The sequence below is a fragment of the Mustela erminea genome, chromosome 10 (genome assembly GCF_009829155.1).
Source record: "Mustela erminea isolate mMusErm1 chromosome 10, mMusErm1.Pri, whole genome shotgun sequence".
Classification (NCBI taxonomy): Eukaryota; Metazoa; Chordata; class Mammalia; order Carnivora; family Mustelidae; genus Mustela; species Mustela erminea.
This window is the reverse complement of record NC_045623.1, coordinates 37,278,654-37,302,995: the sequence shown is the minus strand read 5'-3', so window position 1 is coordinate 37,302,995 and position 24,342 is coordinate 37,278,654. Positions and strand designations below refer to the sequence as shown.

The window sequence follows — 24,342 nt, the reverse complement described above, 5'->3', positions numbered from 1 at the left end:
TTTCTAAAAATTCTAAAAAAGTGGAAGGATATACAATATTCACCAATAGTAAATATGTCAGTCATCTCTTCCAAACTGATCTATATAGCTCTAGAAGCTCAACACAATCTCAATCAAAAACCCCAACATTTAATTTCTTAAGTAGACATTAACAAGTTGACTCTAAAATTTGCATTGAAATAAGAAGGGCCAAGGATGGCTAAAGCGGTCTTGAAGAACAGAGCTGGAAGACAGAGTGGTATTGGTGCAAAGATAGAAAAATTGAACAATGAAATAGGATAGACTTCGAACAGAAACTACATATCTGATTTATAACATCTAGTTTATCTGCCTCATGACACAAGCGACACTGCAGTACAGTGAGAAATTTTTTTTTTTCAATAAATGTTTGATTTTCAATAAATGTTGCCAGGTCAGTTAGATATCTATAGGAAAAAAAAAATTTTTTTTAAAGATTTTATTTATTTATTTGACAGAGAACACAAGTAGGCAGAGAGGCAGGCAGAGAGAGAGAGAGAGAGAGAGAGAGAGAAGCAGGCTCTGCACTGAGCAGAGAGCCCGATGCGGGGCTCGATCCCAGGGTCTTGGGATCATGACCTGGGCGGAAGGCAGAGGCTTTAACCTGCTGAGCCACCCAGGCGCCCCTATAGGAAAAAATTCTTATATCCTGGTTCAAACAATAAGCAAAATCTATTCAAGATGGATTGCAGATGGAAGTATGAAAGGTAAAACAATAAAGCTTTCAGAAGAAAACATAGGATACCATGCTCATTAGCTTGGAATAGGCAAAGATTTCTGAAATAGGACACAAAAGATGCTAACCATAAAGGGAACAACTGATAAATTGAACTATATTTGTGACAGTTTTTTACGTCAATTTGGATCACAGGCTGCTCAGCTATCTGATTAAAATTATTTCTGGGTGTGTCTGTTAGGGTGTTTCTAGAAGAGATTAGCATTTGAATTGGTAGACTGAATAAAGCAGATTTCCCTCTCCAGTGTGGGTGGACATCATTTCTTCCCTTGAGAGCCTGAATAGAACAAAAAATGTAGGGGGAGGGTTCACTGGGGTACTGCATGATTATGAGAGCTGGAAAATCAATCTTCTACTGCCCTCAGTACTCCTAAATTTCAGGCCTTCAAACTCAGACCATAATCTATACCATCGGCTGTCAGGCCAATGAACACCCCTAGCTTTCCTGAGATTCCAGATTGCAAACAACAGATCATGGGACTTCTTAAGTTCCATGGTCAAATATCCATGGATATTCTGTTTCTCTGGAGAAACCTGACCAATACATTATTAAAATTAAGAATTCTGATAATCAAAAGTCACAATGAAGAAAGTACAAAGACAACTCACAGAGAAGTAGAAAATATTTTATATATCTACCTCCAACAAAGATTCATATCCAGAATTCATTTTATACTATTTACAACCTAACTTGACTTTTATCAACATAAAAAAATTTAATAAAGGGAAGCACCTGCCTGGCTCACCTGAAAGGGCATGCAACTCTTGATCTTGGGGTTGTGAGTTTGAGCCCTGCATTGAGTGTAGAGATTTAAATTTAAAAAAAAAAAAAAAAAATTCTGCAGCCGCAGCAACTTCTAACCAGACACATTGCCAAAGGCAAGGGAAGCAACGGCAAAAATAAACTTCTGGGATTTCATCAAGATAAAAAAACTTTTGCACAGCAAAGGAAACAGTCAATAAAACCAAAAAGATGACAGAATGGGAGAAGATATTTGAAAATGAAATCAGATAAAGGGCTAGTATCCAAAATCTATAAAGAACTTATCAAACTCAATACCCAAAGAACAAAAAATCCAATCAAGAAATGGGCAGAAGACATGGACATTTCTGCAAAGAAGACATCCAAATGGCCAACAGACATATGAAAAAGTACTCAACATCACTCAGCATCCCAGAAATACAAATCAAAACCACAATGAGATAACCACATCACACCAGTCAGAATGGTTAAAATTAAGAAGTCAGGAAACAACAGATGTTGGCAAGGATGCAGAGAAAGGGGAACCCTCCTACACTGTTGGTGGGAATGCAAACTGGTGCAGTTACTCTGGAAAACAGTATGGAGTTTCCTCAAAAAAGTTGAAAATAGAGCTACCCTATGACCCAGCAATTGAACTACTAGGTATTTACCCCAAAGATACAAATGTAGTGATCCGACGGGGCACATACACACCAAAGTTTATAGCAGCAATGTCCACAATGGCCAAACTATGGAAAGAGCCTAGATGTCCATCAACAGGTGAATGGCTAAAGAAGATATGGTGTGTATGTATACAATGGAATATTATGCAGCCACCAAAAATGAAATCTTGACATTTGCAATGACACGGAGGGAACTAGAGGGTATTATGCTAAGCAAAATAAGTCAATCAGAGAAAGACAATTATCATATGATCTCACTCATATGTAGAATTTGAGAAACAAAGCAGAGGATCATAGGGGAAGCGAGGAAAAAATGAAACAAGATTAAGCCAGAGAGTGAGACAAACCGTAAGAGAATCAATCTCAGGAAACAAACTGAGGGTTGCTGGGGTCGGGGGGGTGGTAAGGATGGGGTGGTTCGGGGATGTACATTGGGGAGGGTATGTGCTATGGTGAGCACTGTGTATTGTATAAGACTGACGAATCACAGACCTGTACCCCTGAAACAAATAATATATGTTAATAAAAAATAAAATAAAAAGCTCAAAAATAAAATTTCTGAAAAAATTAATACAAATGAATATCAAATAAATAGACATGTAGGAAAGTAAACATCAGCTTCAGGTTCAGTTGCATTGACTTCAACTAAAAATGAGAAATAAAAGTATAGCACTTCTAAAATTATAAACAAATACTAATACTTACAATTTCAGAACTCCTTGTAATTTTCAGAGTATGTTCACATTCCTACTTTAGTATATGTGCTGCCGAAGTGAGCACTCACATTCCTACTTTATAGTTATAACTAAAATTGAAAGATGACTTGGCCATACTGATGTTCATTTGAATGTTGAATGACAAGACTTAATTGTCACTAGATGCCAGGCATTAGCTAAGCAATGAAGTGGTCCAAACAGAAGTAGTTCCCACCAGCTTCTAATTACCTTAGGACAAATGCCTAAGTTGAAAATTATTGTAGCAAATGACATGAACAATTCTGTTTCAAGAACCTTGAAAACTTGCACAGCATCTGATACTATAATTTACATCTAGGCATTTATCCTAAAGTCATAATTAGAGGCAGGATGATATCCACTGCAGAAAAGTTTGTCACAGAGAAAACATGAAAACAACACAACTCTCCAACTGTGGAACAATAATATATTATTGTATACCCAGAGATAAATGGAACAGTAAGTACCATTAGTAGTGAGAATTCTCATTTTAACTCTTTTCAAAAGTGGGATTTACCTCTTTAAAATGACTGTAGGGGAAGTAAAGAGATTCGTTTTCACTTACACTTTGTTACTACTAAACTGAGCATCTTATGAATATATTTGTTGGCCATTGGCAATTCTTCTCTTATGCTTTGTCTATTTTTAATCCTTTGGCCATTGTATTGGATGGGCATTCATATTTTTATTAATGTGTAAGACCTATTTATATGTTGGGCAGGAAAAAGAAAGTATAGAAATCTTTGCATCTACTGTATTCTGAAGTGTTAGGCTTAGGGTTTTAATAGGAGTCAACTCATTTAAAATTAAAATTCTTATTTCTCATTTCAATTTTATGAACACTATCAGAAAAGCTAAAATAGAACTCTCAAATAAGACAAGTTCAAAATAGTAAGAACCAAGTTAGACTTCTGGCATGGAGATGAAAACTTAAGAAGTTTTAAAGAATTTACTGCACTTGTCTATAGAAGTAAAACAAAATCTTTTAAGTATAAAAAAGTTTTAGATAGTATTCAGTGACATCCAAGAAGTTTTAGCTGCCATTAATTATGAAAATGAAATTGCCATTTTTTAAAGTAGATTCAGACACTCTTTCTCTTCAGTTCTTTTAAAAAATTGAGCTTTAATGATAGGAAAGAGATCTACTTTACAAAGACATTGCAAAAAATAAACTTTAAGCTTGCATAAAGGGGGTCACAGTTTATAATTAAAATATTTATTTAAAATAATGTGACAACTAATTACGGTCTTAATTTCTCTGGTTTTAAGCTTAGTCTGTTGTCAGTATTAACTTCATCAAATAACAAATGACAGAGAGGGCTCCTAACAGTTCTCCGTCCCTCTAACCCTACCTCACACCACGCCAAAGAAAAAACAAACAAGATACTCATTTTTTTAATGTACCTAAACTTTACAATCTTAAGGAAATCTTGTTTTAAGCAAAAACAGTTATTTACTTATTTTTAATATTTTTTCCTCTTGTGGAAGTGTTATTGGAAAGTACCACAATTGGTTGCAATGTTAAACCAAAAACACTAATGTTATACTTGGGACTTGAACAACTTTCCCAAATGAGTAGTATCAGAAGAAAAGAAGTCCCCCCCCCCCCCACATGGGACTTTTATTAATTCTTAGACAAGGAAAAAAAAAAAAAAAGAAATTCCTCTTAAAATCCATTCCACTTTCTTGACTCACTCCCAATGCCAACTCCCTTCCATTTTCCACTGTAGCCTCTGGGACACATCTGATTATAGGCAAGGTCCCCTGCCCCCTGATTCTCTTCAGACTCCACCTCTGCCTGAAAGGAAACCTGTCTCCTCACCCAGGAAACTGCTTCTCCTGCGGCCAGCAGGAGAGAGAGTTACTCATCAAGACTATATAACTCCCCTACTTTTCCTGGCAACTCTTCTCACCCTACTTTGAAGCCCAGAACTAATGGCAGTATCACCATCCCTCCACCTACCTAACCATCCAACAAATATATACTTAGTGGCTGCTATGTGCCAGGCACCCTGTTAGATGTAGGCTACAGAACAGTAAATCCCACTGTTAAAGTCTAGTAGGACAAATATCACAGGATCACACAGATAAAAATTGCCAAATCTGAAAGAAAAGAGTAGGAAGTGAATTGAAAGAATGAGGAGGATCTAGTCAGGCCAAAGTAGGGGAAAGAGTATTTCAAAAGAAAAGCAGGAATGAACTCAGTTTTCAAGGAAACCAAGTGCAACTGGGCATAGTGGGTGAGGAGGAAAATGGTAGGAGAGGGTGGGGAAGTGGGCAGAGCCATGAGGCCAGGAACCTGAGGGCCAAAACATGCAAGAATTTAAGGGTTCTGTTGAGGATTTTGGATATTATTCTAAATGTCATCAGAAACCAGTGGTAGAGTTTAAAAACTTTCATTCCTTAGCACAGTGACCTACTCATCTGCCCACATCTAACCAGGATGCTTGCCCTTCAGCTCTACTCCAATCCTTTCCACATTCTAGAGGACTTCAACGCCCACACCTTCTCAGTGACACGGCACCCTGCACGCCAGAGACCTCTACTCCACCTCAAACAGACTTCTCTCTTTTTCCTTGTCCCTAACTAATCCCCCCTGTGAAAACCTAATTCCAGTACTTCATTGTCAGACCATAACCTCTCACTAGTCCTCCTCTTCTACTCCCTAACATGACTGTCCTCCAACCTTTAAATTTTTTATTAACTAATTAGCAAATAATCACACTGGAATAAGTGGAATAAATACTATTTCCTCCATCCCTACCAAGGCATGTAGGCTTCTCAACACCTTTCTCCATGCTTATACCAACATATGTCAACTTACTCATGAGGCATTTTTTTTTTATTACAAAAGGTGAATCATACCAAATACATAATTCTTTGACTCTTAAGTTTAAAATAAAAATTTTAAAAATAAAAATTATGAGCAAATCTCAAACCAGCATATAGATTGAATTCAATCTTTAAGTTGCCGTGCAGTATTCTCGGTACAGACAACAATGCCTGTGTTCCCCTCCACCGGACTTTTGCTTTTTGTTCGCTTCAACAAACTTATGGACCCCAGAACACCTTGAAGTGGGCTCTTCAGTGGAGTGAAGGGCTTCCAGTCTTGGTAGTTGAGAAGAATTGATGCTCATGACTGAAAACATCTGGGAGCAGAATGGTTTTTCAGAGCCCTTCAGCTGAGGGTAGCCGATCTCAGGCCATGAGAACTGAAGCCATCTGCCTTTCATCACCTGCTTTGCTACTGCCCAAGAAATGTGCAGGGCAGGCTGCTGACAGGTATTGAGGGAAACACAACCATGAAGAGGCAAGGAAAATTAAAACTCATATGGGGTTTGGAAAGAAAGATGGCCAGCAGAACAGAAACTCGAGATTCCTACCGTAGTAGAACCAATGGAAGAAACAGATGAGAATTTTATTGAAAATATAATGGAATTACAGTACCAAACAAACAAAAAAAAAACCCCAAACCCAATACTTTTAGGAACTAAAAAACACGAGTTCCTAATTAGAAACTCAATATCCAACAGAAAGAGAATGACTGCTCTTGAGAACAACATTACTCTTCAGAAAAATCAGGTGGAAATACCTCACAAGATACCCTGCGACATACCCCAGGGGAAAAGGCAAGTTGTGTGGAGATCATATCCAGGAGACAAAACAAGGAGGAAGAAAGAAACATGTGGAGAGGTAATAATTGCATAAATAATGGGAAAAACTTTTAGGACTCAAGAAAGACTTGAGGCTCTAAATATCAAGGATAGAGAAAACCCTGCCAGGCTGTCAGTACCATGGGACAAGTTTCTGGGATGGTGGAGAGCTGGCAGAAAGGACAGTGCTCAGGAACACCAGGGCACTGACTCTGGGCCTCCCTGAAGCCGAGTTTGGCACCAGAAGAGCCCAATGTCTGTCCTCCAGGCTACAGTTCTCCTAGGGTCTGGCACACTTCCTGTTGTCCTTTGTCAGGAGCATCTGAATACCAACCCCAGGGCCTCCACAGTAGTCATTTCCTTCCACAGTCTATCTGAAACACTGCAGTGACTAATTCTTAACACAGAGGCACAGACTACCTTGGTAAATATTAGAAGTAAATAAAAAGGAAATATTCATAGAGGAGGTAAATGCATGATAGTTCTAAGAAACCTCTACCTTTATTTACTTATGTAAATGAAGGTAGTATGGTCAAAGTTAAGAGCAGAGACCCTGGATGCCTGCCACTTACTAAGTCTGTGGCCTTGGACAAGAAACCTTTCTGTGTTTGGGTTTCCTGAAAAATAAATGGAAGTAATAGCACCCATTAAGTGCTACTAAGTGTAAAGATTAAATAAGTTAGTACATATCCCACACAGGGAGCTCTGTCCTGCACACGATGAGTCCTCAGTAAATAAGAGCAATGCCACTGCCGCTTGCAACAGCAAAAGAGCACTGTATGTAGAACTTTAATTTTAGAATCAGAAGAATTAAGCTCAAATGTCAACTTTAAAATTTAAGGGTTTTATACCATACTTATGGTAGTTAATCCTTCTACACCTACAGTTTTTTCATATGTAACAGAGGAATATAAATACCTTTCTCTCCCAACATCCATTCATCCATCTATCCACGAACATCAGCCAAGCATCTACTACGTACTGGCTATTGTATGGTGGCTGGAATAGAAATATGAGGAGGGTATAGTTCTGCCCTTCAAGAGTGCAGTCTAGTGCACAGCGCTCAAGAACCTTAGTTTCCTTTCGTTGGAGTATTTCTTAAATCTCTCTTTGCCTCAGGGGGTGAAGAAAGGACCACAAGGGTCAAGTATGTGTTTTGGTAAAAGAAGTATGATTTAAAAAAAAAAAAAAAAAAAGGCAACATTAATATTGTTAGCAACTGTTGGGCAAAAAACACGGCCAGTTCCTGAAATTACTATATTAAGCTATTTTAAGAAAAATACTAGAGAGAATACAGAGAGAAGCAGGATCCCATTTCTAGTCAGAGAAGAGGATAAAACCTCTCGGGGAGACAGCTCTGTTCATAGGCTGGACCATGTAGTACACAATTTGCTTCTCTGAATGATCTTTTGAGACCTGAGTGCTGTTTGAATAAACAGCCCCCAAGCCATTGTCTGAGAGGAGATCCTATTACTTGATTGCTTGTTGACAACACCAGTCCCCTTTTAGAGGATCCTGCCTTAGCACATCAGGTAGGAGACTGGGGGGAGTAAGTTCTTGGTATCTCTTTTATGTCACTGCAATAATGAAGACCTTATCCTACAACTTCTTGGTGTTAACAGTGCTTATTTTGATCATCCCAAGGGAGTTGGCTATGGAAAGGGGTGGAACAAGCCGTTCCCTTTAATCTTTGAGTTAATTTAGGGCTTTAGAAGGTTTACAGTGACAATCCCAGACTATCACTAATAAAAAAATGAAACAGAAAGAGACTACAAACTCACAAGAGAGCCCAAATGCCCACTCATTATAAATAAACAATGTATGCCAACATGTTTTCAACTGTCACTATGAGTTAATATTCTCTATTAAAAGCCTCATAGAAATTATAACGGCATCATACTTGAAACAGTATTAATTTGACATCTGGTATCTTTAGAAAGCATATAGTTATACTATTTTAAAGAAAGATTGTATTTGTTTATTTGTGAGAGAGAATGAGAACCCAAACAGGGGGAGCAGCAGGCAGAGGGAGAAGCAGGTTCCCCACAGAGCAAGGAGCCCGTTGTAGGAATTGATCCCAAAACCCTGGGATTATGACCTGAGCTGAAGGCAGCCACTTAACCGAATGAACCACCCAGGTGTCCCATATAATTATACTATTATTAACAATTAATATCCAGAATACTTTCCTTGATTTTATAAATCTATATCGATATCGATATTGATATTAGATCTATAAAATCAAGGAAAAAATATATATATATTACCACAAAGTAAAACAACTACATATGTTATATATGTTATTCAAAATCATGTATTTGGCTTAAAACTGGCCTAGATTTATTACAAATTCACTTAAATGATGGCTACAGACAGTCACAAAAAATGATTCTGGCTTTTTTTGTGTGTGTGAAAACCATTCTAAAAATCAATATAATTTAAATAGGTATTTAAACCAGAACTAAATGAAAATTAACCAGCAAAAAGGAATACTAGCATCTGTATCTTATTTTAAAGTTGCAAATGGATAATAAATTGTATTTAAGAAAACTACATAAAAACTCTACTACTACCACCCATAAATTAAAGTATATTTATTATTATTTTTGTACCTAATCATGTTTTAGACTTAGAGTAAAATCCTATTGCTTCTAGAAAATAAATCCAACCATTTATCCAAACATTGTTACATAAGAAGTTTTAAGAAACTGTAAATAATTCTTAATACTCTCATTTTGATTCTCCGACTTTTCAAGACTATGTTGTATTTCCTTCAAACACACTTCCTGGTGTTGTGCTTTCTAAATAAAGAAAAAATAAAGACAATCAATAATGACATTCATATCAAACGGTAGAGTTATAATGTATAATTTATATATACAACAATTAAATACGTGACTTTTAATTTTTTAAGAGGGAATTCTAACATCTGATATGTGCATTAACAACTTACCTTAGAGCTCACTTTTCTTTAAAATCCAGCATAACTAAAGTACACACATGGTTGATCTTACTGTGATATAGTTTGTTGTAATACAATCAACATCAAATGATTACATATTTAAAATGATTAACATAATAGATTTTATTTAAAACCATCATAACTATTTTTCATTACATTTAACATGACCTATTTTAATACGTTTTTGCCATTTTCGTATTTTATACATAAGTATAAAATACTTATTTCATATTTTTGTATTTTATACATTCATATTTTACTTATAAGACTTTTGTTATCTTAAAAAGTGACAGAATTCTAGTTTTGATAATATGAACATTTTTAGAATCCTTTAAAAATAAAAGGAACTCTCATTATTATAATAGGTGTTTTCTGACGGAAAAATTAAAAGCCTAATATATTTTTTTAAAATATTCGGTTGCATATAAATTCTCAAGTAGATCTATTCACTGAAAATACTTCAGATAGATGGGCTGCAAATAACATCTAGCTTCCAACTGAAATGTAGGCACCTTAAGAAGATAAATCTTTTATTTCCTTCCTATCTGGTAGTCAATGACACGTGATACCTTCTGAAACTGAGCAATACCCCTTGGGGGCAGTGGAGTGGTATGAAGCAATGTGCTAGGCTGCGCTACACAAAGTATACAGAATGAATACAGCAAATCTTTGTGAAACATCAGTTTTACCAACAGTTTTGAGGGAAAAATATTAAGAACACACCTCTATTGTAGGGGAGAATGTAAAATGCTCATGGATTTTAGGATAATCTGTTAGACTACCAAGCATTTCAGGCTTCAGGCAGGGCAGCCCAGGTTAAGCTTGGGTCTGTGCATTCACCCTGCTCCAGCTGAAGCACTGGGGCAGAAAATCCAAAGAAGTCTGCTTGTGGGCAGGGCACTGTAGAGGACACTAGAGTATAACCAACTATGACACTGGCTTTCAGGCTGCTTACAACTCAACTGGAGCTAGGACATGCATACAAAATAAATACTGACCTGCCCACAGAATTGTCCCCTGGAAGGGACAGAACACACAGACTCAGCAATGTCTAAATCCTTGCTTAGAATTCTAGATTTTTATTACTATAAAAATTAGCAAATTTGTCCCCATGTCCTCCATGCTATTTGTTATGCTCCACAAATAAGTGAAACCATATGATAATTGACTCTCTCTGCTTGACTTATTTCACTCAGCATAATCTCTTCCAGTCCCGTCCATGTTGCTACAAATAGCATGGAGGACATGGGGACTTAGAGTGGAGAAGGGAGTTGGGGGAAATTGGAAGGGGAGGTGAACCATGAGAGACTATGGACTCTGAAAAACAATCTGAGGGTTTTGAAGGGACGGGGGGTGGGAGGTTGGGGTACCAGGTGGTGGGTATTATAGAGGGCACGGATTGCATGGAGCACGGGGTGTGGTGCAAAAATAATGAATACTGTTATGCTGGAAATAAAAAAAAATAATAATAAATAAATTAAATATTAAAAAAAAAATTAGCAAATTTAATAGAATACCACGTCTTAAACTTATTTATTTTGCAGATTTAATCAAGCACTGAGAACATTATAGAGTAACCCAACTCATCTCACTACTTATTTCTTCAGAAGCTTAAAAATTTTTATTTACTTAAAGATTTTATTTATTTATTTGAGAGAGAATGATTGAGAGACAGCATGAGAGAGGAGAAGGTCAGAGGGAGAAGCAGACTCCCCAAGTAGATGGGAGCCCGATGCGGAACTCGATCCTGGAAGTCCAGGATCATGACCTGAGCCGAAGGCAGTCGCTCAACCAACTGAGCCACCCAGGCGCCCTCTTCAGAAGCTTTAATGACACATGCTTTTTAGTATCAGAAATTCTGATGGTGAGAAAAGAAAATTAAAGAATAAATATATAAATAAAAGATTTAGAATAAAGAGCAGACCCATGCTACATTAAAAGTGAGAAATGTTTGTTCTGATTAAACTGCCATGGAAATTTTGATGATAAAATTAAAATTTTGATGATAAAATTTTGGTGATAAAATTAAATTAATATTGCTTAACAAAAATCATTTAACTTTTGAACCTTTCACGTTTTCAACTTTCTAGACACTTGTGAATGAAAAAATAGTGTTTCCTGCTCCTCTGGCTCCCAGAAAAGATAAAGTATCATCATTTTCTATATCATCGAGTAGACCGTTTTCAAGTACTTTAGTCACGACTAGTGCTAGCTTCCATAGTATCTTATGCTAATTGACTATTTTCATGAATACTTTGGAAAAGACATCAGAAGATTAATTAAACACAGTGAATTTGGGATTCTCATTTCATGGCTGAGTGGCCCACAGTACCTATCTTAAACGCAGATATAACAACACTGAATATTACTTAATACAAACGCATCACTTTTTAAAGTATAATATTCATTACTCAGGACAGATATCAAAGTCTAACTCAAAATAGTTTAAATTGTATATCTTAAATAATGAAAAATTTGTACCAGAAATTCCTCAGTATAATTTACTAAGCAGCTGTTGTGTGAAAGTAATATGCAGTAAAGGGCCTGATGAGACTTTGGGGAAATGTGCTGGGAGCTACCAAGGATGCAGGGTAGTTATTCTTTGGCATAACCATGACATTTAAAATTTTTATGACTTATATTATTTGTTATTCTTAATATTACCAGTAAAGCATGAGTCCTGATTCTGCTCACTTCATACTTTAACTAAACTACAGGGTAAGAATGTTAACTGCTAACTTATTTTTTATGAAAATACATTAAGCCACACTAATACTTACACTGTTCATTTTGCAAACAAGTTGATTTTGTTCTTCATTTTTCTTTCTAAGCTCAGTTTCCAGATTTAATATTTTAATATGTAAAGCCCTCTCTCTAGATGACATTTTCTCTATTTCTTCAGAAACCTGTAATTTTCATTAAAAGAGCAAAATAACTAAATATGCTTTTTTTCAAGTATGATCTAAAGCCTTGACATACTTAGACTGTACTTCTTTTTCTGAACAGTTTAATGACAAAATATTTAAAGATGTTCTATCCTGAGGAAACACAAATAACATAAGTGTGTTTACTTCTCTTTGCAGTAAAAGTATCTGCAAAATTAGCCTGAGATGGAATAAGTATACATATTTGCAGTCCTCTGTGACTCAGGTAGATGTTTTGCCCAACATTATATTTTTATAACCTATTGAGACCAGCTGGCATGTTGCATGGATTTACATTCACCGTGGTGTTCAGAGTGGGGGTAGGGCACAGCAAGTTCTCATTCAGTGCAGGCGGCAGACTGGGTAGATGAGATAGGGGCAGGGCATGGGATGTAGACACTTCACTCACATATACAACAAGAGACTGGTTTTTCATTCATTCACTCACAGAGCGCTCTGAATTTGAGTTCTCTTATTTCTATGATTGCTTATTTTAGCAGAAAGCTAACTTAGCTATGTTCATCCAACAATTCGGCTATGTGGTAGCTAGCCTATTTGCAGGAATGCTGGGTTGAAGCCACAAGAATAAGAGCTGAGACGAGGCCTAGTTAAGGAGCAAGGAGCTAGTGGGAAGGACTGTCCTCTAATCATGCTCCTGCATGATTACTTTATTATAAAGTAATTTACAAAGATTTCTTTGCACCAGTTCCAAGGGCAGCAGTATGAGGGATGCTAGCAGGATCTGAAGCTATAGGAGAAAGAGCCTTTGACAATGTCCTCAGTTTGGACAATAGTGACAAGGCAGTGACAGCACTCCTCACCTGGCAGGAACTAGAGACAGACAGCCTCACATTCCAGTGCAGCAGGAGAGAAAGAAGGCAGACACATCGCTGGGGACTCTGAACACTTCTCAGAAGGAATCTTAGACACCTAGCATTTCTAGGAGAAAGTCTTTTATTTTCCTCCCAAAGGTTGATGGGGCTGAGAAATCTGGATTACATTTCTATCATCGGCAATACATTTTACAACCTAGCTTTTATCCAAGGATGTATCTTTCAAAATAAATCTAAATTAGTTTCCCAGAGTTATAAAAATACATATATATATAGATAGATAGATATATATGCATACACACACACATACACACATACATATACATATGTGTATATATGTATGTATATAGCACGTGTGATGTAAGAGCCATAATTCAGTGATATTAGATTTTATCTAACTTACATGGAGTTGCCATTAACAAACTTGAGAAAGACGTGGGTGGAAGAGAGTTTAGAGGGAAAGACAATTTGGTATTGGACATGTTAAGTTTGAGATGTCACGTAAGCAGCATAATATCTGACTCTAGTTCTCAGGAGAGACAGAAGTCTGGGGTGGAGACAGACAACTGAGAGTCGTCATGGAATAGACAATCTCTTTTTAGCGTCATTCAATCTGATGAGGAAACTCATCATCCCCATTTCACTAATTAAGAAACTAGAATTTCAAGAAGTCATTCACTCTGGGTCAGGGTATAATGCGTTAGAGCCAGAGTTCAAATCCAGTTCTAGCTCGACTCCAAAGCCCACCTTAAGTCCTTTCAAGACTACATTTTCAAGTCATTTGATAAATTTACCTGTTAAGACCCTCCTGCATTATTTCCAACCACCACCCCTGACAATAAACTAACAATGTCTTCTGGTGTACCTTGTACCTCCCTCTGTTGTAGCACCGACATGCTGGATGACACTTGTCTGTTTATATATTATCTTTCCCCGGGACTATGAGTGTCCTGAGAGTTGAGGCCAGGTCTGTTGGAGGAGGTTATCAAAAAGATGTGACTTGGGGCACCTAGGTGGCTCAGTGGGTTAAAGCCTCTGCATTCGGCTCAGGTCATGATCCCAAGGTCCTGGGATCAAGTCCCGCATTGGGCTCTCTGCGCGAGAGGGAGCCTGCTTCCTCCTCTCTCTCTGCCTGCCTCTCTGCCCACTTGTGATCTCTCTCTCTTTCAAATAAATAAATAAAATCTTAAAAAAAAAAAAGATGTGACCTCCATCTGACCCACGAGCTGAACCTAGGCAATTATAAGCTCCCCTCTCTCCCTTGTGCTTTAGATATCTGTTCTGCTTTCCTGCCCTGCTCCCAGAAGCCACTCCAAGTAAAGAGCCTTGAGAAAGGAATGTGGTGTTGAGGCTATTTGGACTGGGTACGTGACAGAACCTAGTTAAGGCCCTCTATATAGACTTTTAAGATTCTGTCAGGTGTGGAAATCTACTCATCTTGTGGCCATCCAAGAAAACTCTTGTGTTGCCTCGCTTATCAAACCTGTCACCTTCCAACCTGGAGTGGTTTGTCTCTTTCTATGGTCTCCCCATGCCATCTGTACACAGGTTTCCCATAACACCAGGGAAACTGCCGAGAAGCTTGTAAACTAACAAGGTTTTATTCATCTTTTCATCTCAAATAGTAGCGGAGTGGCTGACACACAGTGAGATGTTTATTAAATGCTAACCAAATGGATTTAACTGGAAATTTAATTCTTGCATGTACTTAATGTAACAATATTGGCCAAAAGAAAAGGGAGTTGAGCTCTACGGCTCACCAGATCCTGATCAAAACCAAAATGCTCAACAATTTGAGCAACTGCTTTGGTTTTATGTTAAAAAAAACAAAAAACAAAAGAAAGTGGAGGGAGGGGAGCTCCTTCTGTTTGCCATCTATGCCTCTACCCTGCCACACCATCATTTACCTACTGAAGTAACTGCACCAGTAATACAGCTACCCTGTCATCAGGATAAAAACAATAACTGTAGGTTTGGTAAGATGAGATATTGTCTGTTTAAAAGGACGACTCTTGGGTAAACTAATTAAAAAGTTTCTAAATAAAGGCCATCTGTACCTTTTGTCTTCCTTCTTCTAAAGCAGCTTCCAGCTGTCTGGCCAATGCTGTATATTCTGCAGATTTCTCTTTAAACTTAAGATTGCTATGCTTAAGACATTCTTCTTGGTTTGCCAGCTTCTTTTCAAGCTCTTTATTTTCCACATCCATCTGTTCTAATTTTCTTTTTACAGAAAACATATATTTTAAAATTATAGTGCGTAGAGAAAAATGTAACACCAATTTTAAGTCAATTTAATACTTACTGTTTAAGGTTTTCACACTTCAACTGAATAAGATAATTTTCCTCTTCCAGAGAAAGCTTTCTCAGAAGATTATGATTTGCATCAACCTAAAAGGGGAAAAATAAAGTTTTCTTGGTTATTTTTTTCTAACCAACTTCCAAAGAAATCTATACACTTTATCGTTAGAATAATCATAAAAAACAAGAAAACATCACTATTATTAATACTCCTACACAGAGAGACACAGAGAAACACTACATTGTTAAAACACAAGCTCTTGAATTCCTGTTTAGTGCCTCATGAAAAATCATCTACTAAAATTCTTTCTGAACGATGGCAATTAATACATTCTGAACAATGATTTCTTGAAAAAGGGCGTTTATTTTATTAAGTAAATTTGAAGACCAAACAGTATGAATCTCCTATTGTTGGATATTTAGGTACTCTTACAATTTCTTGTTTTACCTAAAGATAGTGATTGATAATTTACTCTGAAGTTGTAACTACAAATAAAAATCATATTTGTAAGAAACAAAATAAAACAAGCAAATCAACCACAGAAAATTTGTGGATATCAAGACAGAATATTCTTCCTATTGCTTCAAAAGCTATACTTATTTTAAGAAGCTTGGAAAATAAAATTTTTCTCATAATTTACTTAATAATTTAGGTTATCTATGCAGATTTGGCATTTTCCTAGAAAAATCTCTTCTCAGAAATTTAAATTTAGCAAAATTTTGTTTGTATGCTTTTTAAAAACAGGATGCATTTCAAAATTAAAATCCAGATTACATTTGGAATATAGGGACTTGTTCCTAAAAATTGTTTCGCAAATAAAAACACTTGCTACCTCCTTGCACATGCATCTTTGAAAAAAATAATTAGAGAAATATTTATTAAGCACTTACTCCATGCTAAGCATTGAATTAGGAGGTGGCTAAGTGGTGACTAACTGGGCACCCATGATCTTTGTTCTGATGGAGTACAGAAGTATATGTTGGCAAAAAAAAAAAAAAACCAAACTGAGAATAATCCAAATGAGCTTGATGCACAATTCTAATTAAAATGAATTGTAATTTTTGTCAGGTAATTTACAATAACTTAGCTTATCCTCATGTCAAAAAATATGTATGTAAACATAGCATTGCTCCTTCTCCCATGCTATTACCATGTTCTGAGACATCTAAATGTAGATTTGTACAAATAAACTAAAATGAGCAATTTTAGTTAACAATTTTTCACAATACTGAAAGAATAGCTTGCAGAATATTACAGTCTCTACAATAAACTGATAAATTGATGGAGATGGGAGTGTAAAAAAAAAAAAAAAATCAACCCTCAACAGGAGTGCCCTCAACTGGTGAAATCATTCTGAAGTTTCCTTGAACCTATCTAGCAGAAAGCAGAATGCTGGCCGGACACCTGGCCCTGCAGCTCCCTAACGGTGCGCGCCTGGTCTGCACATTTCCCCTTGCAGTGCTGCAGACTCTCCTGACACTTGTGAAGCCTCTGTTCCGCCGCCGTCAACGAGTCGCGGACGCGTTCTAACTTCTGCAGATGAGACTCCATCTGCCCTCTCATCTGAGTTGTAGCATTAAGGAAACAAGTGCAAGGTCACACATTCAGCATTAATGTTTTTACTATCTTAAACACTAGATATGCTCATAATATAATAAGTATTTTAGGCATAATGGTTTTAAACAAAAAGATTGAACCAAATAAATATGATTAAATGGTAAATTAGACTCGGCTAACAAGAACACGTACCTCAAAAGTGGGCTGTACTTTGGTTTTCAAAAAGTTTGTTGAGCAAATAATATAACACTGTATGTTACTTACATTAGAATTCGAAGTTTTTAAATAGTCTTTAAAAAAAGTCTGTTGACTCAACGCATACAGTTATATTAGCTTACATGGAGAATGTTTAACCTACTTAGGATAGCAAACTTTTTGATTCCTGTCATTTATCTTCAAGCATGATCATAACTAGTAACGCTGGTACGGTCATTTGCTACCATCCAGCCATTAGGCTAAAGTAACTGTCACTTTGTCATTCAATCTTGTAACTCAGATATTTCAATTAAAACAGCCTTGCTGTACTCATCTTAGTCCAGCTGGTGGGATTACGGTATTATGTCAAGATAGCTCATATCATCAGTCTTCAGCAGACTGCCATTTCATCATTACAATAATTCTGAGCAAGTCTCTAAATTTACCTACATTCACCCCTTTGGTCATTGCAGCGCCTCACCGTGGCACTTTTGTGGAGATGTGACAAGAAGCACCTCAAAGAAATGCTTACATGGTTAATTTAAAAAACAAAACAAAACAAAAAAACAGACATATGGCATGTAGGATGTTTACAGGAGGAAAAACACAAGACCCAGAGTCTTTCCCTGAAACAGGGAACACCTACAGCTACCGAGCACATCTGGCATTCTTGATCACAAAAGATAAAATAAGAACAAAGCTTACCTCTGGGTCCCCAAATATCTAAGAGCCCATGAGAAAACCAGTGGAAAAGGAAAAGGAAAAATTTCATCTTAAAAAATGACTTTTCTGGTTTAATACCAGTTAGAAGACACTGTGACTCACGGCATCTGAAAATCACAGGCTTCTGCCCCATCAGCCTCCTGAATAGGCTGATGTAAATAAGGTGTTTTATTTACAGTGCTGCCTAGCAAAAGAGGACAGCTTTGCGGTGATATGTCTCATGAGAGAGAGAGAGAGACCAGGACACATAAAATGCTAGACATGCTGCTAAAAATAGGTAAAAAGTAATTCTAAGAAAGTAGTAACTTGCATGTTTGGTGGGCTATCTTTATCTCTGTTTCACCAGTGGAATGCCTACTCTGGCTGACCTCTTCTTCACATTGTGCCTCACTCAGACTTCTCAATCCCAAAATGTGGGGGCAACTCAGAGACAGTCACCTTATTACACTCAGTTGGAAGTGACTGCTAACATCCCATGACCTCTCCAGCCGGGAGTCAGTGCCCTATGACTTTCACTACTTCCTTACCAAAACAACATGAGAAGACCCGAAGAGGGATGCGGTTTCATTTAAAAAGTTAAAAATATTCACAAAAACATAATAACTTGCCAACACTGGCCTTCCCCTCATTCTGTTGCAATGGGGTGATAAAAGGGAAACGATGCTGCTTTTTTAAATAATATTTTTCTTCCAAAAAGCATTTAACAGCGAATATTTACTTTACTTTTTAGACATAAAAGATTTAGTACCAAAAACAAAAAGGTGGGATTAAAAATGAGAGATATTCAAGTTTGCAACTTATGGCTAATGAAGCCAGTGATAAGTGATAACCATTTTTTTGAGATATATGAATCTGCTCTTATATCAGAAAAATTAAACATTTATGCTATTTTTCAAATACCAAGGAAAAAGTAGAAAAACATTCATACAAACAAACATTTCAAGCCTGGAGGAAACACTATCTCCATAGAAAACAAACTCCTACAGAGATTAAAGACAGGTAATTTCTAGGTCAAAACTATAGAAAATGACTATAATGAAAGAATATGTATAATATTCATAAAATACAAAACATATAAATATTATTTTATTGCTTAAAACATCAAACTCACCTTCTCTAATTTTTTATTTTTGTTTTTTGTAATTAGGTTATTTTCATGTAGCAAATTTTCACATCTGGTTTTCACCATTTCTGCTGCCTCTTGTAATTTTTGTATCTGAAAATAAAATATATTAGGACAACATATTTAATTAAAACCATAATATAAATTAAAAAACTAAACATCTGAATCTTTAAACAAGTCATTATTTCCCTATCAACACCCTCAATATCTTTATCTAATGTTATTCCTACTTTAATAGAAGAATTGTTCAGTGTTCTACTCCAATCTACAACTCTTTTATGATTTACCTGTCTTTTCCGAACCATATTTCTAGACCCTCCCCTTAAGCCTGAATATTAGAGATCTTTATTTGCAAGTCAAGGTCACTTTAAAGAATAATTTTTAAAAAGAAATCTGAAGACTAAGGAGTAACTGAAATCTGCTGACATGTTTGTCCACATGTGGATTTAAGAAAAGTCAGATTTATTACAACAACATATATATATATATATATATATATATAAAAACTGCCTCCCAAACCAATTACTTTACACTTAAGCAATGCTCAAAAAAAAAAAAAAAAAAAAAAAAAAAAAATTCTGAGGCCTTTATACAAAGCCCAGAGCCCAGAACATGCACATTATTCTTGCTGACGGATTAAACCCAAACACCCAGCTGGAAGACCCAGCTGGCATTCTCAGTAACAGGCCCACAGTCCACCACACCTCCATCCTACCTCTGGTAAGCACTGCATGACTGCAGGATTCTAACTGGATGTTTTGACTCCATCCTCCCATCTAAACCATCCAGATGAACTTCCTACTTATCCACAGGATGCCCTCCCCTTAAGCTTTTACCTTTAGTTATTTATTCTTTAATTCAAATGTTCTCTCTTCCAGAAAAACCCAGCTCATTATTGACCAGTTTGGTACCATCATTAAGGACGTGCATAAGTCCCATCTTTCTCATAAAGTTTTTCTTGAATACTCATTTTCAAAATATAAGGTTTTCTATAAACTGCCACTGAACATAGCTCTATTCCACATATATTTTCACAATTCTTATCCAAGTCTTTCATGTGAGTAAATCAGAATTTTATTTATTGGGAAAGAGGGAGTACTGAGTTTTAATGACCCTAAAAGGGAGTCAATATTCTAAATCAATGCCATTAAACATCTAAAATGACAATATAACTAAGTTTAACAAGATTATACATAAGATTCACATTTCATCTACATAACTAACTTTAGATCTACTTTTTGGAATAGCCAATACATACACAGTCAAGGCCTGAATCAAGAATCAGTAGAATCATCTACTATAAAAATATGTGGGACTTTAAGAAATATAGGACATATGTTCTACCATAAAATAGCTCTACCTTTCTTCAATTCTGCTTCTTTAGATTATAAAAAAGTACTGTGTTTTAAATTGCCTACAAAATTTAACAACAAAATCAGTGCAATAATTACCTGAGTTTTATATACTTCAGTAAGGGTTTTCTGTTGTTTTTCTACTTCTTGCAATTCTAAAAGTTCATTTTCAACAGAAATCACCTCATCCTTCAAAGCCTCAAGTGTAGTCTAGCAAGGAAAAAATAAACAGATTTTATAAATCATTAGAATTCACAAAAACCAAGAATATGAAGTAAAATATACCATACACAAAAGCAGAATAGAAATGACATGTTGTGGATGGGCCAGGGAGGCGTCCGGAGAAAGGGACTTTAGAGCAAACACTGAAATGATGTGTGGCTCTTTGAGGGAAGAGAATTCCCACAGAGAAAGGCAACTGTGGGACAAGCCCTGGCCAGTTAGGGGGAAAAGAGCAAGGCCAGTGTGCCAGGAAGGGAGAAAACAATGGGGAGAATGGAAGGAGATGGGGTGGGAGTACTAGAAAGCCAGATGGAATAATGTTTTGTAGGTGTTTATTATCCAGGTATCACTGGAGGGTTTGGGGTGAAATAGTGACATGGTCTGACTTTCATTTTTATGGGAACTATGCTATGGTGAACTGAAAGCTGACTATAGCGGCAAGGGCAGATGCAAAGGGGGCTCAGGAAGTCACCATAACTATGAGAGATGACTTCAACCAGGACAACAGCAGTGGTGTTGGGGAGAGGTAGTCAAATCCTCATCTATGTGAAGCAGATCTGCTGACAGACTGGGAGCAAGTGGGAGAGAAAGGAGTCAGGGATAAAACCAGATCAAAGGACAGATAATATTGCCATTAACAAGATGAGGCTAACTGTAGGATGAACCATTTGGGGGAATAAAGGAGCTCTATTTTAAACTTTGAGACACCTATTAAATATCCAAGTGGAGGTTTCAAGTAGGCCATAGAAGATACGTCTGGAATTCAGGGGCAAAGTCTAGGCAAGAGATATAAATTGGAGAGCCCCAGGATATAGATGGTACTTAAAGCCCCAACACTAGATGAGATCACCTATCAAATTTGGAGAGATTAGTTTTAAAATTGTCTTGCATTGGAAAAAATATAAGGACCCATATGATGGGTAATTTGGAAATGCATAACACTAAAAATTAGCCTCCCTTTTGACCATATAATTACAATCCTAGAAATTTATCCTAAGGAAACAGGCAAAAAACTCAAAGAAACTAACCACATTTTTATTTATAGTAGCAAAAAAAAACCTGGAACTAGTTCAAAATCCTCGACTATATGGTAAAATGGTAACTTTAGTTTCTTTGAATTGTGAGATTACAGTGATTTTTAAAATTTTCCCTTTACTCTTTTCTGTTTTTTTTTTTAAACTCTTTATAATGAACAAATAGAACTTACAACCATGCAAATAACCTCTTGCAATTTCAAGAGAAGAGGTCACTGGGTCTTGGAAGGAATATCAGCAAGATCCTTTTTTCATTTGAAATGTTAAAATCTAAAATTATTCAGAAGTCATTAAAAGTAACAAAATACAACATCTAGGCAATTTTACATTGCAGAAACTTATGCCAGATGCACCTAGGTTTTTTCCTTAAACAAAAATCAAAAGAATAATGCATTAAAAATACATGTTTCTGAATTATTAATAGAAAATAAGATGTAAACTAACTTGATGATTCTTATCCCTATGTAATTTAAAATTAATTCCACTTACCATTTGATTAAAAATTAGATTCATAATTGATGAAATATTATTCTAATCCTTTCTCTCTGAAGGTTATCAAGGAAATTAAGAAAATAAACATAACAAAATCGCTTCCTCTTCCAAGATAAACATTTTAAGCATTCATTCAATAAATATTCATGGAGAGCTAAGTGTATGTGACACCTTTCCTGGGCATTCTGGGCATACAAAGATGGGGAGTTTATAAGGAGAGACTCATCCAAATCAAAAAGACTTTGGGTGGAAGACGCACTTGAGCTGAACTAAGGCAGGTCTTAGGTACTAGGAAAAATGATTCCAAATTGTATATATACTAAAACTATAGGAAGAGATATAGGAAAATGTGAATAAACTGCAGGAAATAACGAGTATTTATATTTGGCTAGAACCCAGGATAACTAGAAGACTAAACTCCCTAGTCTTCCTTATACCTAGTTGGGGTCATGTGCCTGAATAAGTAGAAGAGTAGAGAGGTATGGAACTTACAGGAAGTCTCCCTAAGAGGATATGAAAAAAAAGGGGGGGGGTGAGTAATAACTAATCTTTTCCCCCTTGCAATCCTACTGCTTGAAATTTGGCTATAATGGCTGGAGCTCCAGCAATTTTTTTGGATTATGAGGATCATAACCTAGGAATGGCAGAAGAGAGAACTAAAAAGAGGGTTGGTTCTTTGATGTAATACCTGCTTCGAACTGCCAACTCTGGCCTTTTTACACAGATTCTTTTCTGTGTTCTATTTACTGTCCTCCAAAAATAGTATTAAAGACTGAAAATGATGCAACATCTTTTTTTTTTTTTTAAGATTTTATTTATTTATTTGAGAGAGAAAGAGAGAAGGAGAGTATAGAAGGAGAGTGAGAAGGAGAGCAGACTCCCCTGCTGAGCAGAAAGCCTGATGTGAGGCACCATCCTAGGACCCTGGTATCATGACCTGAGCTGAAGGCAGATGCCTAACGAACTGAGCCACCCAGGCACCCCATGCAGTAATCTTTAATCAAGTCTCATCTGGTTACTTGTATCTCTAACTGAGAACTCAATTTTTTTTTCTCAGAAAGTATAAAAATTTCTTCCCCATTTTTTTCTCTGGTACACATACAAACCAATCACCCCTTGGATTTGATTAAGTTGGAAAATTCTTTCTGGTTATGAAGCAGCCAGGAACATACTTTCTGGTTTCAAATAGAACAGGCCTGAGGTTACATCCTATCGTAACCATGACACGTAGAAAAAAAATCTTACGCGTTAAAGTTAATGTAATTTTGAATGACTCAACAACTAAAATTGAAGAATAAATTTTTTAGAAGTTGAGACAGTTATTCAAGCTATAAATCTTATTATTTAATATTGCTAAAAACAACTTTAACATATATCTCTGTGTACAACTATAAACACTTGAAGATCTATATATAAATATGTGTATCACATATAAATATGTGATCTATATATAAATATTTATACATATATAAATATGGCTACATATGTAGCTTTAGAAGTTGCATATTATAATGATCCTCTAATACCCTCACAAACACAAAAAACAAAATGACTCAAGAGTACTATCCTAATCATGCTACCATTCCAGCTACTTCTACTAAGCTGTCATTAGACAATATATACCCATACAGACACAAACACATATTACCTTATCATAAAAAATGATTTTATTTTTAAGTAATTTCTACACCCAATGTGGACCTCAAACTCACAGCCCTGAGATCAAGAGCTGCATGCTCCACCAACTGACCTAGCCATCACCCCAGAATACATATTACCTTTAATTTTGTATTCTCAAGATTCAGAGTTTCATTTTCATATTCAATCGAGTGAAGTTTTCTAAGAATTTCTTCACAAGAATTTTTTCCAAGGTCTTCCACTTTCTTCAGGTCTTCCAAAAGATTTGTAACTTGCCTTTATGAGATAAATGATATATTTTATATAAAAGTCATAGAAATTTTCATTCAAATAGTGCTTTTTAAGTGTGTTTCTGAAATTATGTTGGTAGGATGTGCAGTTTTAAAGTACAAGTCACGGAAAAAGGTAAACAGGAAGCAGTT

General features: G+C 36.2%; 1 protein-coding gene across 6 annotated transcripts in view; it reads right to left on the bottom strand.

The window, feature by feature from the left end:
- Positions 1–9,145: 9,145 nt before the first annotated feature.
- The window catches only part of ODF2L (outer dense fiber of sperm tails 2 like), a 33,965-nt gene continuing 18,768 nt past the window's right edge, over positions 9,146–24,342 (bottom strand). For 5 of the 6 annotated variants that reach the window (XM_032302388.1, XM_032302389.1, XM_032302390.1 and 2 more), the window contains 8 exons: positions 24,061–24,196; positions 20,634–20,744; positions 19,171–19,275; positions 16,989–17,147; positions 15,588–15,673; positions 15,343–15,505; positions 12,309–12,434; positions 9,146–9,367 (listed from right to left, as the gene is read on the bottom strand). In XM_032302388.1, coding sequence (XP_032158279.1) covers positions 9,239–9,367; positions 12,309–12,434; positions 15,343–15,505; positions 15,588–15,673; positions 16,989–17,147; positions 19,171–19,275; positions 20,634–20,744; positions 24,061–24,196 — 1,015 coding nt within the window. In that variant the 3' untranslated portion in view covers positions 9,146–9,238. The remainder of the gene's footprint in view (positions 9,368–12,308; positions 12,435–15,342; positions 15,506–15,587; positions 15,674–16,988; positions 17,148–19,170; positions 19,276–20,633; positions 20,745–24,060; positions 24,197–24,342) is intronic. The other variant, XM_032302392.1, reaches the window with a different exon arrangement.